Source organism: Thalassophryne amazonica, chromosome 19 (assembly GCF_902500255.1).
Source record: "Thalassophryne amazonica chromosome 19, fThaAma1.1, whole genome shotgun sequence".
In the NCBI taxonomy this organism is placed as follows: Eukaryota; Metazoa; Chordata; class Actinopteri; order Batrachoidiformes; family Batrachoididae; genus Thalassophryne; species Thalassophryne amazonica.
In genome coordinates this window covers 44,437,804-44,456,328 of record NC_047121.1, presented here as the reverse complement: position 1 = coordinate 44,456,328, position 18,525 = coordinate 44,437,804, and the positions used below count along the sequence as shown (strand labels likewise).

At 40.2% G+C, this 18,525-nt stretch overlaps 1 protein-coding gene across 3 annotated transcripts in view; it reads right to left on the bottom strand.

Moving 5' to 3' along the window:
* Window positions 1-3,143: 3,143 nt before the first annotated feature.
* ddhd1a (DDHD domain containing 1a) overlaps window positions 3,144-18,525 on the bottom strand; it is a 40,314-nt gene continuing 24,932 nt past the window's right edge. For 2 of the 3 annotated variants that reach the window (XM_034159352.1, XM_034159354.1), the window contains 8 exons: window positions 15,461-15,567; window positions 15,078-15,340; window positions 13,035-13,110; window positions 11,054-11,203; window positions 10,673-10,737; window positions 10,323-10,495; window positions 6,605-6,802; window positions 3,144-6,458 (listed from right to left, as the gene is read on the bottom strand). In XM_034159352.1, the coding sequence (XP_034015243.1) occupies window positions 6,241-6,458; window positions 6,605-6,802; window positions 10,323-10,495; window positions 10,673-10,737; window positions 11,054-11,203; window positions 13,035-13,110; window positions 15,078-15,340; window positions 15,461-15,567 (1,250 nt within the window). In that variant the 3' untranslated portion in view covers window positions 3,144-6,240. The remainder of the gene's footprint in view (window positions 6,459-6,604; window positions 6,803-10,322; window positions 10,496-10,672; window positions 10,738-11,053; window positions 11,204-13,034; window positions 13,111-15,077; window positions 15,341-15,460; window positions 15,568-18,525) is intronic. The other variant, XM_034159353.1, reaches the window with a different exon arrangement.

Below are 18,525 nucleotides of genomic sequence, written 5' to 3'. Positions count from 1 at the left end.
GGCATTTTTGGAAGGGTGCTGCACACTTCTAGCTTAAATGAGGCTCTAAACTTGTCTTTTTCTTCAATGATTTCTGATTAGAATTATGATAAGAAACAGGTCCTATACAGTTCCTGAGGCACACTGGTATCCCCAGAATCCCTAGAGGGAAGCATTGAAAGGCTATGACTCCCAATGGACGGGACACCAATCTGACATAGGTTACTTACCCAGCCATGGCATTTACACCTGGGTGGAATGCAACAATGCTGATTAAGTCCAAAGGTGCAGACAGGAAGCATAAACAGGAAGCCACTTTCAGCTTGTTGTTCTGAAATGCATAGAAAAATATTAGAAATTTGAAAATTTCCTCTTAAGTTTTGTTGCAGATCCACCTCAAGAGACCACTCTTGCCTAGGATCTGAGAACATTAAACACTGATTTCTCAAAAGTCTATGGATTTGGATTCAATTTGGTGGATAGGGAGGTAGGCATTGCGCTTGAGGAGTTGATCCAAATTAAGTGCAGATCTCAATTAATGGGTAATTCTACATTTGAAGGCTTGGTCTTGATTCCCTTGAGTCTGTAATTAGGATTACAGATTAGTGATGTAGATCAAAGGTCAAGATCCCCAACCCCCCCATTGGTCCTGATTGCACGATCAAAGAAAGACAGATAAATGATAACAGCAACATATCTTTAGTGAGGCTCCTGGATCAAGGATAAGAGAGATTTACTGTAAATTCAACAATCAGGATCTTACAATGTTAGAGATCAAAGGAAAAACCCAAACAGGACTGTTGAACCTGAAGGTACATGATTTCTGAGTGCCCTTCTAGCTTGTGCAATTGTTTCTTTTTTGCATTATTATAGTATTCTTTATAAAACAGTTTGGCTTTAGAAATTTAAGAAAAAATTAACAAACATGCTTCTTTCAAGATACATGCAACTTCAACCACACAAATTCCTAATGTCCATCATGCATGTGGTAAATTATTTCCTGCGACAAGGCCAGACATGTCCAGCAGGGGACAGTGTTCCGAAATGTCCCGCAAATGACAGGCATATGGCATATTCATTAATTTTCTATACCTGCTTATTCCCATTAAGGGTCACGGGGGCTGGAGCCTATCCCAGCAATCAATGGGCGAGAGGCGGACAACACCCTGGATGGGCCACCAGGCTATTGCAGGGCTAGCAGATGGGTAAATTATACAAGCAAAAAGAAAGTTGCTTTTTGAATTGCGCTGTTGCATCAAAGTTAAGTTGTTTATCTTCATGATTTTCCCTTTTGATTCGTTTGCATTTATTTATTGTTTTTCAATAAGACTGTTAAACATGCGCAGACTTTCTCAAAGCCCAGGAGTAAAAGAGTAACTGTGTGGCGTTTGACACCCTGGTGTCTTTATGAAAAGTCGAATAACCTTTTTAATAGACACACACTACAACATAATCAGGTACATTCTTTATCTTATTTTAGGCAGCTTTTGGTTGCAGGTCTGAGACCCATATGGTGGAATCTTCTCACTAATTGACTGTTATGTAATTATAGATTTGTGCAACATGTATTTGCAACCAAACGTTGTTAGGACACCAGGTTTGCAGTCCATCAGAAATGACATAATACAACCAACTTTGATATATGTGCACGGTGGTGCAACAGTTTGATTGATTGATTGGTGGTGCATTTTGTCTTCTTGTATATTTTATCAAAGTGCAGTCATCCGGAGCAGAGGGTGCAGCAGACTGCAGCACTGATAATGCTCATACAGTTAAGATCTCAAGCTGCCTTTTATGGAAATAGTACCGAGCCCTGCAGCAGCGTGCAGGAACCTTTCAGTCTTTAACTCCAACACAGTGAGTAGTAACACACACTCTGAATACTTTGTCATTTTCATTGTAACTATCATAAGCTCCCACTCTCATATACGTTTTTTTCCCCATGCATTGCTGATATACTCTAAGGGTTGTCATTACTTTCTCTTACAGTAATGATCAAGTCAAAAATAGCAAGTCATTAAATCCAATTAAGTTGCAGAACAGTTAAATCTCATTTGCTAATAGCAGTTTTCCCAATATAGGTAGAACAACAAAAAAAAAATCTTCTGCGGGTCAGCATTTCTTTTCTTCACTTGCCGATGAACAATGCACATGTGGGGATCAAATGGTTCCTGACAAATGTGTAGTTTGGATTTTTTTTTTTTTTTTTGCTATCCAGATAAATGATGACTAATGAATTCAATCAAAAGCTCATGCAGATGGCACAATCTCTTAAAGACAGAATGGCTGGCTTTCATTTCAAAGCTGAAGTGCAATGCGCCTTCTGAGACAAATTCTCTTGAGTGGTTGGCAGCAGATAGCCATGAATCATCAGTGTTTCTGGCTCAATTTCCCTGCTGAACTCAAAACTCTGAAGCCTCAGTTCAGGGATCTGCAAAGCGATTTATAACGTCTCTCCTTGCAGCTCTGAACCCTTCGTCAGTGTCTGGCTGCTGATGCATTGCCTTTTATAGACTGTGTTTTAATTGTGGAGTAAACATTTGAGTCAGAGATGCAGAGCAGGAGACGCTCTGGGAGAATGTGAGGTCTTCAGGACCTTCACGGTTTCATCTGCTGGGGGAAGGGAAAAAAGTGTGGAGTCTGTGTGATGGTTGAGTGAAGTGAAACAACACATTTTGTGTTATCTGCTATGATTAAAATACTGTAAAAAATAAAACTGCACACTGAGAAAGTGCATTCTATTTGAAGTGTTAATTCAATGAGCAATAAATGGATAACAGATCTTTGTCCAACTCTTCTCTCCGTGGATTATGGACCTCTCCTGGTGACACGCACAACAGCAGGCCAGTGTGCAAGCCTGGTCTTAGAATGTTAAAACTGCATTAAAATGGGCTAAATTCATGTTGAAACAGTGACAGCTGGCAGATCACAATACACACCATTCATGTTGTATAAGTAGGCTTTGTTACTCACATCGGGGGGCGTCTTGGAAGGACTCTGACCATATTTCAGATGAACAAACAGCTGTATTGTCCTCCAAAAGGAGCTGCAGTTTCCAATGGCGAGATCATCTACTCCACCTACGCTGCAGCACACTTGACCCAAATGGACTGCACACTTTCTTCTTTTTATCTGCCAAATGTTGCGCAATAAGCAGGAAAAAGTCACCATGTCGAAAAAAGATGCTTTAATAAAAGGAAATAAATACGTTTTAGATAGCAGAATCCATTACAGGCATGGGTTATTGCACAGCTGACAGCACGTTCATCAACATCCATTTGATGTTTGAGCATCAGTGGGAGCTGAATATCACATTTATCCACCAAATAAATTCAATGCATATTTCTCTTATCTTGGAACTTTTTTTTTAAACATATGGCTGCAGGGCTTTAAAAGCCTCTGAGCATTTGAATAACAATACTGACACACCCATGAGAGCAACAAATGATTATGGCTTCAAACTGTGTTTAATAAGCGTTAAATCTCCAAAATATGTAACAGTACATTTCTCTGTTGCTGATGGTGCTTTTACCAAGAAAATATATACTTTTATTTTTAAAAGGCTGTACAATAAATGCTCATGTAGTTAAAATTACAATATTGCAACATATTTAGTTTTTTTTGTCCAGTTTAAGCTGCTATAAATTGTTAGTCAGCAACATGAACTGATATCTGCAATTGCCATGACAGAAAAAGTGCAAATTTCACATACATTTTGAAACAAATAAGATGACAAATGCAAATCTTACAGGGATGTTGAGATACAGAAACAAAAAAACACAAGGCTGGGAAATTTCTGACTGTTTTATGCATTGATTTTTGTTTTAGAGCATAATGAACAAAAGATAAATTTAATTCAGGTGTAGCAGGGGGTTACTTTGCAATTTATTTACATTTCATAGCTGATGATACACCATGTGCAAGAACCAAAAGATTACATCCCACTCCCTTACTTTTCACTACTTCTGTAATACTTTAAGCCTTTGGAAACACGAAAAACTCAGATTCTCCTCTGTAGCGGACAGTCATCAGCCCTTGATTGTGTTGAGCAGCACAACAACATTTCACATCTTGGCAAACGTGAATAAATCCTTCAATAATTTCACCTTAAGCACATTTTTGTTAAATGAGCCATGACTGCCACCTCAGAAATATTACTCAGATGATAGAGCTATGTCTTCATCCCCTGTGTAATAAATTATTTCATTACAAACCCATAAACAATCACAAATGGTTTTCTAGTCAGTTTTCTTGCATCATGTTGGCCCCTTCACCAGTTATGCTTTCTTTCCCAAACTTTCACATTTCATTAAATGAGAGATTTATTTGCTTAGTTGTCTCCTCAAACTAACAGAGGAGGGTCAAAGGTTATGTGATTGCCAGTGTCTGAAAACTAAAAAAAGACGGATTTCAGTAACATTTTGCAGAGACAGTGTTTGTGTCTGGAAATAGCTGACCAAACTTTGAATCCAAACTGGATTTAATTCTAAACCTTTTAATTAATGGAGTCTGGTATTTCAAGGATTGGCCTATTATAACATGCACAAAACCTGGACAGCTAAGTTTAAACGCCCCATGTCGGTCAGTGAAGTAATACAGGTGGCCATTATCACCCCACAGTCTTTGGCTGCAACATCTAGTTACTCAAGAACGTACTGCGAGGGCAAAGGGGAACAAAAAAACAAAAACAAAAACAACCCACATTAAATTACAACTAAAGTAAAAATGCTAACAACGTGTTAGAGCTCTGTCAGTTTGCCCTTATATGTATGTCATGTTGCAAACCTAAGGCAAAATTCATGGTAAACAATACCCAGTGTGCAAGACTTGACCTTTAACCCAACATTTACACAAATAAAATGACAACCTAACATCGACTGAGGCAAAGGGTAAAGTGTGAATTAGTGACCAGCTCAACAAAGAAGGCAAAGTTGAAATAAGTTTTGTGTGAAATACTCCACATAACCCTTACATGGAAAAAAAAATTACAGTCCAGGCAACTCAATTGCATAACAACGTCAAGAGAATAAAGAAGAAGAAGAAAAAAAAAAAGGATATTTGGCCACCAGTTTCAATCCCATTTACCAAGATGAGATCCAAAGCTTAAAAAAAAAAAAAAAGAATACGTACATAAGAAAAACATTTAAATTAAGGAAAAAAAAAATCTTGTTCCAGTGAAACAACCTATTTTCTGTCAAATTCTGATTCTAGCATTAGTATTTCTAAAATGAGATTGAATGTTTCATGTAGCAAACCTTTTTGTTTTTTAAACTGATTACAGTATATCTGCAGTTCTTCAAGTTGATGACAATATTTGAGCCTCTACTACTGTAAATCTGTCTCATGGAGACCGTAATGTTACATCAGGGCTGAGATGCAGCTGTTACATTAGTGACGTCTAAAACCAGTGCTGTGGAAAAGTAAACATGAAAATGGAATGCTGTTGTAGTGAACTGTGTTCTATATATATATATATATATATATAAAACAAAACATTTTTTCAGATTTCACATCATGGACAAAAGTGGGAGAATGGAAATAACCCCAGAGGGAAATGAGCAAACACACACACATGGATGCATGTTATCTTCACACTTCCAAAAAAACAAAAAAAACACTCAGGAGAAAAAGAAAATGCCCCGTTATAAATAAATGCCTAAACATACATACACATTGGATTGGACTTTGGAAAGACGCCACATTTGCTTTTTAGAATTACCTTTTTAAGCCATAGCACCTGAACAGGTTTTTTTTTGTTTTGTGAGTTTGTCAGGACAAAAAACAATTTTCTGGGTGATGTACCAGCTTTCTGTTAAAATGAAGGTAAATTATTGGGTAACAGTGAAAGCTGAGGTGGTCGTGTTGCAGAATAGTTTGTCTCACGATCTGAGAGAAGTCGAAGCCTGGACATTGTGATCAGTAAACTTCAGGCCATTTAATCAACTGCTTCCGCCTGTGAGGCTTCAGACTGAAGAGTTGCTGGGATGACGTTTGGACGCTCTTCCCTTGAGTGTGACGAACATCTATGGATCAAACTCATTAGATTCTTGCAGTATAACCGTATGGTGTGCTTGAGGTCATATTGCCAATGTGTGCACCACCTCAGCGGTGGCAGTCACCTGCGGGGCGAGCCATTGTGCACAAACTAGACGAAGACCAAAAAAAAAGTGTGTGTCTCGGAATAAAAGTACAAGTCAGTCTGTCAATAACTGTCATGAGCTGGAAGAGGTTTCAAACAAATCAGTGTATTTTGAGCTTATTTTAAGTCTGTGCTCCACCAAACGTGCTGTTTGGGTCTGGTTCCAGGTTTTCTTCTGCTGGATGGGAAGGTGTCATCTTCTGTTTGTATATGAAGGTCAACAGAAAGAGTGCAATGTCATGTGAGCACCAGTATCCCGTGTGTGAGGTCACAGCTGACCAATAGCGGCTCTCTACGAGACCCTCTCGGAGCTCAAAGTCGATGCGTCGTTCCAGCTCCACTGTAAGAAACACAGACATCGTCAGTGGGACATTTTTAGGTGTGCTCCCAATATCATTGCACCTGCCTGACACAGATCTAAACAAACAAAAAAAAAAAAATCACGTGAAAATCCAACCAAAGTGTTTGAGAGGTCAGTGTACTAACGAGAGGGGTCAACCGTGGGCGAGTTGAGTCGAGTCATGGTGGAGAGGCTATAGGCTGACTGACTTTCTGTTCTCTTCTGCTCCTCCTCCTCAGTGCTGACTCCACCTTCCACTCCTCCAGACACTGAGGGCTGGCTGCTGGAGCGAGAGAAACGCGAGAAAAGGATGCCCCCGATGCCCTTCCCTATGCTGGCTGCTCCTGCGAAGAGGAAGGGAACAGAAGTCAGATGTGGAGACGGCTACTCATCATTTCAGACCATCTGCTTCATTATTCACGACAATGATAGAAACTGAGTTTATTGACCAAGGAACAATGCATCTTACATGTCACAAAATTTAATTGCAACAAATGTAAAAAAAAAAAAAAAAAAAAAAAAAAAAAGTGTCAACAAACAAACAAACAAAAAAAACCCCACCAATATTGCTATTGTTTGGATTTACAGAGATTACTGGGGTCTAACCCCCAAATTTAGACTTCAGTGACTGCAAAACGTAAAAACAACAGTTTGTGTGTGTGTTTGTAAAAACATTTACTTATCCTTCTTACCCATCATTGTAATTAAGTATTTCCTATATTCACACCTGGGGGAACACTGTAATATGATTTCAGTTACCCCTAAAGTGGACCACACCACTTCTTAATGTTACTTTAACATCTTGTCTGCCAACCGTACTCTTATGAATTATAACTGGTAATTTAAAGCCTATGGTTCAGTGCACTGCACAGGCCAAAGGATACTGCAGTAGGTTAATGTAAGTAGCAATCTAGGATTAGATTGCTCCAAGTTTTGACAGTTTAACAAATCAACAGTAGCTAGCGAAAGTTACTATTTGGCTTACTTAACATAAGGACCCCCCCCCCATCCAAACAAAACTGTTGCTTAACTCCACTTGAGAATATAGTATAAGGGACGACATGATTACAAAGTGATTAGAGCAGATGTTTCCTGAGTTAAAGGTTCCCGGTTTTCCCGCCTATTCTCCATAAAATGTTGAGTTGTGTCAGGGAGGGGCCTTCCTGTGTAAAAGTTGTGCCAAATCAACAATCAGATCCATATCGGATCTACTGTGGCGACCCCAAGTGATAAAGGGGAGAAGCCTTAAACTAGGAACCTATTCATGCAAGTAAGCAAAATGAGGCTACTCTCCATCTATCCACATGGTGGCAATGTTGCCACAGTTCTGAAATCAATAAGGATATATCAGCAGCCATTTCAAGTGCTGAATACTGCTGCTCCTGTGCTGGACATCAAACTAAAATTTTGAAGCTCTTCAACAATAAAAAAAAAAATGTGGAAAAACAAAACACTTTCACTGCATTGTTATTCTCCTACTGAATTACAGTTGGAGTCAAACTTATAACTTAACCACAAACTTAAACTCAAATTTCCTGACTCCTTTATCAATCTTTGGGGTCATAAACTCAGTTATAATGATTATTAATTTTTGCATAAAGTTATTGGAAAATAATAGAATACAAGAATTAAACCAAGGTATCTGGGGAAAAAGTGTGTATATCAGCAAGTCTAGAACTATCACATCATTGAAGAAGGCAGCCTAAATGAACACCCAGGAGTTCACAAAGGTGCAACAGAACCCCACAATGACAATTAAGGAAGAGATCATGTAGCTGGAAGCAAAACAATGGAAACTGATAGTATCAGACAGACAGTACCAACCTTTAAGAGAGTATCAATCAACTCAATCAACTTTTTTTTATATAGCGCCAAATCACAACAAATAGTTGCCCCAAGGCGCTTTATATTGTAAGGCAAGGCCATACAATAATTATGAAAAACCCCAACGGTCAAAACGACCCCCTGTGAGCAAGCACTTGGCTACAGTGGGAAGGAAAAACTCCCTTTTAACAGGAAGAAACCTCCAGCAGAACCAGGCTCAGGGAGGGGCAGTCTTCTGCTGAGACTGGTTGGGGCTGAGGGAAAGAACCAGGAAAAAGACATGCTGTGGAAGGGGGCAGAGATCGATCACTAATGATTAAATGCGGAGTGATGCATACAGAGCAAAAAGAGAAAGAAACAGTGCATCATGGGAACCCCCCCACAGTCTACGTCTAAAGCAGCATAACCAAGGGATAGTCCAGGGTCACCTGATCCAGCCCTAACTATAAGCCTTAGCGAAAAGGAAAGTTTTAAGCCTAATCTTAAAAGTAGAGAGGGTATCTGTCTCCCTGATCTGAATTGGGAGCTGGTTCCACAGGAGAGGAGCCTGAAAGCTGAAGGCTCTGCCTCCCATTCTACTCTTACAAACCCTAGGAACTACAAGTAAGCCTGCAGTCTGAGAGCGAAGCGCTCTAATGGTAATATGGTACTACGAGGTCCCTAAGATAAGATGGGACCTGATTATTCAAAACCTTATAAGTAAGAAGAAGAATTTTAAATTCTATTCTAGAATTAACAGGAAGCCAATGAAGAGAGGCCAACACGGGTGAGATATGCTCTCTCCTGCTAGTCCCCGTCAGTACTCTAGCTGCAGCATTTTGAATTAACTGAAGGCTTTTTAGGGAACTTTTAGGACAACCTGATAATAATGAATTACAATAGTCCAGCCTAGAGGAAATAAATGCATGAATTAGTTTTTCAGCATCACTCTGAGACAAGACCTTTCTGATTTTAGAGATATTGCGTAAATGCAAAAAGGCAGTCCTACATATTTGTTTAATATGCGCTTTGAATGACATATCCTGATCAAAAATGACTCCAAGATTTCTCACAGTATTACTAGAGGTCAGGGAAATGCCATCCAGAGTAAAGATCTGGTTAGAGACCATGCTTCTAAGATTTGTGAGGCCAAGTACAATAACTTCAGTTTTATCTGAGTTTAAAAGCAGGAAATTAGAGGTCATCCATGTCTTTATGTCTGTAAGACAATCCTGCAGTTTAGCTAATTGGTGTGTGTCCTCTGGTTTCATGGATAGATAAAGCTGGGCATCATCTGCGTAACAATGAAAATTTAAGCAATACCGTCTAATAATACTGCCTAAGGGAAGCATGTATAAAGTGAATAAAATTGGTCCTAGCACAGAACCTTGTGGAACTCCATAATTAACTTTAGTCCGTGAAGAAGATTCCCCATTTACATGAACAAACTGTAATCTATTAGACAAATATGATTCAAACCACCGCAGCGCAGTGCCCTTAATACCTATGACATGCTCTAATCTCTGTAATAGAATTTTATGGTCAACAGTATCAAAAGCAGCACTGAGGTCCAACAGAACAAGCACAGAGTTAAGTCCACTGTCCGAAGCCATAAGAAGATCATTTGTATGCCATCAACACAACCTAAGAGGCTGCTGACCAAGGAGGAAGCTACTGATCTAAAATTAACACTCAACTTGTCCTGCAACAATAACCTTTTGACTACTTTTTTGTTGTTAATTTTTCAAACTTAGCCAAGGTGTCTGTAAACTTAGTTCAGCAACTGTATATTTTACATCCACATCCTCATATTTTTAAAGACACAGATCTGTCTCACATTTTGTATTTTCTCCTGCAACATCATTATGCAGCAATGAAACATATAATGTATGTAGAAACAGCTTCAAAGCTAAAACTCTTCACAAAGTGACTTATTTTTAGCCTATATACTATTAAATACGGTAAAACAAATCTATTTGAAAATTGAAACAGATGATGCAAAAATAATAGAGAGGTATTTTATCAGAGGCACATTTAACCCTCATTTCCAAAGTGGCTTACCCATTATACTGGCCTTGCCCAGACTGGTAATGGATTCGCCATAGTGTCTACGTGGGAGAACCGGAGATGAGCTCGGGCTGGGGATGCTGTCAGTGTCAGATGTCGGGTCTTTCACTGGGTTTAAGAAGGTAGGCCGGATTTCATCATAGGGTGTGGGATTTGTAGCACTACACCTGATGGATAAGAGGCATTCAGATGATACAATGCATAATGCAGTCCATGACATTACACCGATATCTGTAAAACAGTTCAGTACCTGTTTAAAACACCAAGAATAACTGTGGTACAACATGAGCCAATCATCTGTGTCTGAATGCATCATCAAACTGACATGAGCTCCAACTCCTTACCAGTGTATTTGAACAGGTGCCACGTTGCTGTAATGTTTGAGGATAAGGGGCTCCAATCTGTAGGCCTAAAAGCACAGAAAAATGTTAATTGAGGCATAAATGACGACAGGAAAACTATTCAACATGTACAGTGCATGACTGGTACTTGACAATTTTGTTGGAAGGAGCTCAAAGCAGCACATTTTCCCCAAGATGGTCATAAAATTTAACAAGACTGAAATCAATCGTTTTACAACACAGCAAGTTCAAGAACAAAGTCCTGGGGAAAAAACAAAACACTAAATGTGTGTGAATGTATTCAGCTAAACTAAATCCAGAGATGATGTCAAAACCCTGAAAGCATTGACTGTATATGTGTCAAGTCATCCAAAGGAAACTGACCACTGGGTCTGTGGGATGGAAGACATTGAAGAGTCTGTTGCAAATGGAGGTTGGCATGATGTGGTCTTGGTGGCCGCTGGTTCCAGGGCGGATCCCTCTCAGCGCTAAGAACACTGCCAGTGGTGAACCCATGCAGAAAAAGTTCTCCACCTGAAAGGTTGAAAATGATGTAAATGCTCTAGAGTGTGTTTTGTTTAGGAAACTGCATTTAGATCCCGTTTAATTTCCATGTGAAAGTCAGAATTTCCCTACCAAAATTGGAGAGTGGCTATCCTTAAATTGTTAACAAGTTAGCTTTCAAATTGGAAACATATCCGGAGGGTATCGAGAGCTGCCATGGACATTTCTACTGTTAATTTGTTTCCTTGCTGCAAGCAGCAGGTAAAATGTGTAAAGCTAGTGCTGAATGCATTTTTAAAAAAGTTGACTGTGTGCGCTCAAGAGGGAAATTTACAAGTACATCAAGGCACACAACTGATCATGGCAGAGAGAATTAAACACTCAAAATGTGTTGTTGACTGGTGACTAATTGGCATATACAAAATAAAGCATTGTGAATTGTATTCTAAATTAGATTTTTTTTCTCCCCCAAAAGTACTGACAAACTCTCAGTTGCACTGTAACGGATCAAGGAAATGTATGAGGAACTAATCCTATACGTTTGTGTTTGCTTTTGTTCGCCAAAAGACCCTTTCCCATTCACAGAATGCACTCCTTGTCACCTGATGTCTGCCAACTTCATCACAAAGGTTTGTGCATGTTCAAAACTTTGAGCAGAGATCAGGCAGACAGTTTTCCTGCTGCCTGCACATTTGTGTGCCATTTTCTTCTCTGCTCGTCTTTTATTGTTCCAGTGGCTGTCTGATGCTTCATTCTGGTCTTCTGATTGGCCTATAGTCCAGCACTAGCAGAGAAAGGACCGACACAGTAAGTGCAGCTCCATGTCTTTAAGAAATAGCGTGCTGTCTGTCTTGCTCTCTTTCTGCCTGTGTCTCTCTCAGCAAGGAGAAGCGTCATGATTTTTGAGGTAAGGTCAAATCATGCAGATCCAGAGTTTTTAGTTTATCGAGCTCTTATTTTGTGCAAATGCGGATTTTGTCGGGAAAACTCCACAAGGAAGAACTTCTCTGCGCACAATAAACTTTCCAGTCTGGACCATGTGAAGGTTTTCTGACAACTGAACAAGCATGGGTGCATGGGGGGCATGCCTGCTTCTGTGCGGCGATAACATGGGGTGCACGGGCATAGTCTGACGTCCAAAGCTCATCTGACACACACGTCTGAATTCAAGTCACACGTGCATGTGTGCATGGGATTCTGCTTGCTGTTTTATGTCTACCAATGAGGAATAATGGACAGCTTGATGGAGAACTGCAGAGTCAACTCCTGCAAACAGGTAAACACATATTTGTGTGATATTTCAGAAAATAATTAATTTATAATCTCACAACAGTTAACTTTTAAACTGACGTCAGCAACCTGCAGTCTGTCTCTACAGATGACATTAATTCTGCTGTGACGGTTTTCTGACGCCGACATCGGAATGAGCGTGGGTGCATGTCTATGTGCCTTTCTGTGTGGTGGCGCTGCAGAAAAAGAAATTTGATGAGCACTTTACTGGAGGCGAAGGAGTGCACAGAATCTAGCTAGCCCCGGCCTAGCTAGATTCAAGCTGCATTTGTGTTTAGACTGTAGAGAATCCAGCTCAAATCCTCCAAGAGGTGGGTTGAAAAGAATCTGGCTTGAGTTGGATTTGTGGCATTCAGATTCAGAACAAACTTATTTGGCTTAAGCAGGATATGGCAGTACCCTGCTTAAAACTGATTGCAAACCTCAGTCTGAACAGGGTCTAAGAATACTGTTAAACTACCGAATCATACAGGCAGAAAAGAAGTAGCACCGTTATCCCTAGTAATAACTATGACAAATATATAGAGTAACTTCCCATAATAATGATGCTGCAAAGTAAATGCTATCTTACCTTAAACTTGAGGGCTGGAGGTGTGGAAGGCTTAGAAGCCTCCAGGCTGAGGAGTTGATTTTCTAGTTCTCGTAACCTGACAGGAGAAAGAAACATTGTGTTCATAAAGTACAAAATAAAACATGAAATAGTACTGAGTACAAACTTTTGGCTGGGTAATAATGGTTTGCCAGGCACCTTTTGTCTTCACAACACATTGCTGTTGTCAAAGAAAAGCAACATTTTGGTTACCAACACTGTATAAAATTACAGCACCTACAAAAGCTGTGCAATTAATCACTTTAAAAAAAAATTTACCACTGTACACCACCACAATGGAGAGTAAATGAAAATAATGACTGATGGAAATGCAGTCCAAAACATATTAAGTGACTTGAAAATGTTCATGTAGTCGTCATCAGACTGGTCGGAAGAAAAACTGACTGAAAAAGGGAAGATTAGTATAAACAATAATCAGTTCCTTCAATTATTTATGGCCTCTAAAAATGGACTTATGTGTATAAAAGTAACATAGATAGATTAGATAGATGGATAGATAAAACTTTATTAATCCCCCGTGGAGGGAAATTCCACTGTCCAATAGCAAAACAGACATACAACAAATAAGCACATAATACAAAAACATAAGAAAACATTAACATTATCAGTGTGTGTTATACAGCCTAATGGCCAAAGGAATGAAAGATCTCTTATAGCGCTCTGTCCTGCAATGTATTGACAGGAGACGATCATTTCTTCTGCTCCTCTGAGCAGTCAAAGTCAGGTGCAGAGGGTGTCTGGTGCTACTGAGGATGGTCTGTGTCTTAGTCCTTGTGCACCTCTCCACCACATCCCCCACCCTCTCCAGTGGCTGGCCCACCACTGAGCACAACCTCTTAACCAGTGTGTCTATTATTTTACAATTTTTGGCTGAGATGCTATTGCCCCAACACACAGCAGCGAAGAAAAGAGCCGCAGCAACAACAGATTCATAAAACATTGACAACATTACACCCACATTACTTGTAAGTCTCAGAAACTGTCTCCCAGCATCACATATTGAGGCCATCCTGTAAGGTAATTGTAAATCCAAGTGATAAAAAGAGGCTCAACTCCCATTCGCTCCAGCTTCTCCTTCAGAATGTCTGGCCATATAGTGTCAAAAGCACTTGAGAAATCGAAAAACATAATCCTTACATATCCACCGGGCTCATCCAAAAACGAATATATTCAGTGCAGCATAGAGAGGACTGTGTCCTCCACACCCACTCCCTCCTGATAGGCAAACTGTAGGGGATCAATCGCCTGTTGAACCTGTGGTCTCAAGACACGCAGAAGAAGCCTCTCCAGTGTCTTCATGATGTGAGACATCAGAGCCACAGGTCTGAAGTTTTTCATTTCAGTTGCACACATATCCTTAGGCACTGGCACAATACAGGACGTCTTCCACTGCACTGGTACAGTGCTCGACTGTAAACTTAGGTTGTACAAAGTTTGTAGTGGTATCGCCAGCTGGTCAGCACAGTCCTTTAACAGACATGGACTAACACCATCTGGCCCTGCAGCTTTTCCTGCACGCAGCCTTCTCAGTTCTGCTCTCACCTCAACTGTAAAATACAGGCAAGGTGGTGCAGCAGAACCTGAGATGGTAGAATGGTCAGGCACAGATGGTGCATCAGGGCCTGAGATGGTGGAATAGCAATAATTAATTTGATACTTTTGTTATAGTCCATGAATTAAAGCTAAAGGTCTACACTATAAACCACATCTTGTTTCAAATCTACTGCAGTGGTGTACAGAGGCAAAATTACAATAACTGCCACCGTCTAAATTCTTATGGATTGGACAACATTATAAGACCATTATTTAAGCAAAAAAAAAAAAAAGCCATCCAATATTTTGTAATTTTTTTTTATGAATTACATCTTTATATCACAGGCCTCCACATGTTCTTAAGTGTCTTCCAGCATTAACCAATGGGGAACTTTAGCAGTATAACTGTTGAGCACCATTACGTCTTCAAAGTCAAGGAAGATGTGAGTGATGTATATTAGCCAGCCCTACCTCTTCCTTGTGAGTCGCAACTGCTCTAATAGGTGCCTTTCTTCATAGGATATCCAACGTAGGTCCAGCTCTTCTTCTACAGCATGGTGCTCTTGCAGGCAAAAGCGTACAGGGTCCCATCCTGTCATGATGTCATAGGTGATGACGCAGCCAAGTGAATGGGACACGATGGACACTTTGCCTCCCTTCTCCTCAAACTCAGGGTTGCGTGAGCAGAAAAGACTGTAGAGCCTGTTCAGCTCCTGAGTGAGACCTTTGGTAATCTACAGAAAATCAGTGGTAAAGTTTTCAGGAGAAAAAAAATGTCTTTCAGAATGTCAATGCTTTCTCTGTGTGTCAATAATAACAAAACTGTTGCTTCACAGTTTGAGTGTGGCTCGCACCTCATCCCGGTAAAGGGGGCTGTTGTAGTACATAATGTCCATGGCACTGCTGTTGAGAAGGTCTCGTAGTCCTCTCAGTTTGTCTGGTGTGATCGAGTCTACTGTATCTACAGAAACATGCCACCAATAAGGAAAACTATAAATTTATTACTAGGCACGCGTTAACCCCACCACTGATATTTGAAAAAAGAAACTTTTGTTACAAGTTTATTAAGAACTGATGACTTTGTGTGTTCACGGTCTGAGCCCACCTGTTTGCACAATGAACTACATTAACATGTAGTATCAGACCAAAATAGGCCAATTCAGCATCTCAGTACATGTGGCGCTTGATGGGCCAGGTCAAAGTTCACAATTACACAAAACACATGATAAGGGCCGACAGCAATGTAAATACTGAAGAGCACTGGAAAGTTGACATTTTGAAAGAATTTAGCAAAAAAACAGCTACAAAATACGTGGGAAGCAGAAGAAAGAACTTGTGGCAATACCTTATGCACTCACACTACAAAATGCCCCCGTAGTACTAACTAAAGAAGATTAACAGGAGGTCGTTAAGACTCAGTCTTTAATGACAGTTGAAATTAGTAGTTGTCGCTTGTCAATTCCCGTCAGATGGCTGGGAAAATAATACATCAGTAGCTGGGCTTCCTGCATGAATGCAGATATTAACAAGTATCTCATACAGAAAGATGAGCAAAACTTGCATGGTCACGCAACACATGGTACACAAACTGAAAGCTGTCCATGTCTAGGTTTTTTTTTAATATAGAGTTTATATTCTTTATACCGGTATTATAAGCAGGGGTGGTGGATAAGTGGTTAGTTGGTTTCAGTGCAGAAAGTTCCCAGTTCAAACCCCATCCCTGCCACATTTCTCCATGTAATGTGGAGTTGCGTCAGGAAGGGCATCAAACGTAAAACTTGCCAAATCAAAAGTTGCCAAACAAAATGCAAATCCACCTTGGACCTGCTATGGTCACCCTGAGTGGGGGAAGAAAAAAAAAGTCAAGGGAATCAGAAGGGAGTTATTATTCTGTATACCGGTATTATACAGTGCACTCTGTGTGTGTGTGTGTGTGTGTGTATATATATATATATATATATATATATATATATATATATATATATATATATATATATATATATATATATATACATACACACACACACACACACACACACACACATACACACACATTAAAAATATACGAGGTCTGTGATATAAAAAGCGGTCCTTTTTATTTTTTGAAAAAAATTAATGGATTTGATTCATATGTTTTTACGTCAGACAAGCTTGAACCCTCGTGCGCATGCGTGAGTTTTGTCATGCCTGTCGGTGACGTCATTCGCCTGTGGGCAGGCTTTGAGTGAGGTGTGGACTCCCCCTCCCGTCGGAATCTCTTTGTCTGAGACGCTGCAGGGAGACGGGGCGCGTTGCATTATCAAATTTTTTCAGGACCGGTGAGGGATATCCGTGTGGACACTATTCGAGAAATTCAGCTGGTTTTCGGTGTAAAGTTTAACGGCTGATGAGAGATTGTGGAGTTTCTTTCGCTTTAAGCACAGCCCACAAAGCGGATCGGCGCGGCGCGTTCGGAGGTGGCGTCCGTCTGGCTGTTTCGAGCTGAAAACATCCTAATTTAAAGCTCTGTTCACCCAGGACGTCGTCAGACAACAGAGAAGTTTCAGAAGAAGCCGGCATTAGGAGTTTACCCGGACATTCCACTGTTAAAGGAGATTTTGTAATGAAAGAACGTGCGGACGAATTTGCCAAGTCGGATCCGTGACGACGTGGCAAATCCGTCTGCGCCGCGACATGAAAAACACCTCCATGTTGAAAACCATTTGTAAAATTCAGGCGGCTTTTGATGGCTTTCAACAAGTGAGTATCTGATAAATTGTTTAACAGCTTGGACATGTTCCAACTTGTCCGTTAAGGTTTCCAACGGAGGTGTTTTTCCTGTGGCGACCCCCCGCGGTCGGGTCCGGCCTGACATGCGAATCTGCCCGCACGTTCTTTCATTACAAAATCTCCTTTAACAGTGGAATGTCTGGATAAACTCCTGATCCCGAATTCTTCTGAAAGTTCTCTGTTATCTCACGACGTCTTGGGTCCACAGAGCCTGAAATTAGGAAGTTTTCAGCTTGAAACAGCGAGACGACGCTGCCTCGAAGCGCAGATCCCCGTCAGGCGCCGTGGGCTGTCCTTACGGCGACAGTAAAACTCCAAAATCTCTCATCAGCCGTTAAAATTTTAACCGAAAACCAGCTGAATTTATCGAATGGTGTCCACTCAGTTGTGTCTTACAGGTTTTGAAAAAAATTTTATCAAACAAAGCAGCAGTCTCTGAGCCATTCCTAAACAATGAAAAAATCGACGAGAGGGTGGGCCACTCCTCACTCAAAGACTGCCCACAGGCGAATGACGTAATCGACAGGCGTGAAAAAACACTCGCATTCCCACGAGGGTTCAAGCATGTCTGATGTACAACCCCTGGCAAAAATTATGGAATCACCGGCCTCGGAGGATGTTCATTCTGTTGTTTAATTTTGTAGAAAAAAAGCAGATCACAGACATGACACAAAACTAAAGTCATTTCAAATGGCAACTTTCTGGATTTAAGAAACACTATAAGAAATCAAGAAAAAAAGATTGTGGCAGTCAGTAACGGTTACTTTTTTAGACCAAGCAGAGGAAAAAAATATGGACTCACTCAATTCTGAGGAATAAATTATGGAATCACCCTGTAAATTTCCATCCCCAAAACTAACACCTGCATCAAATCACATCTGCTCGTTGACATTAACCCTATGTCATGAAATTGACCCTATGTGTCTTTTTGCAAGGAATGTTTTCACAGTTTTTGCTCTATGGCAAGATGCATTATCTTCTTGAAAAATGATTTCATCATCCTTAAACATCAGAAAAGTGTCCAAAATATCAACGTAAACTTGTGCATTTATTGATGATGTAATGACAGCCATCTCCCCAGTGCCTTTACATGACATGCAGCCCCATATCATCAATGACTGTGGAAATTTACATGTTGTCTTCAGGCAGT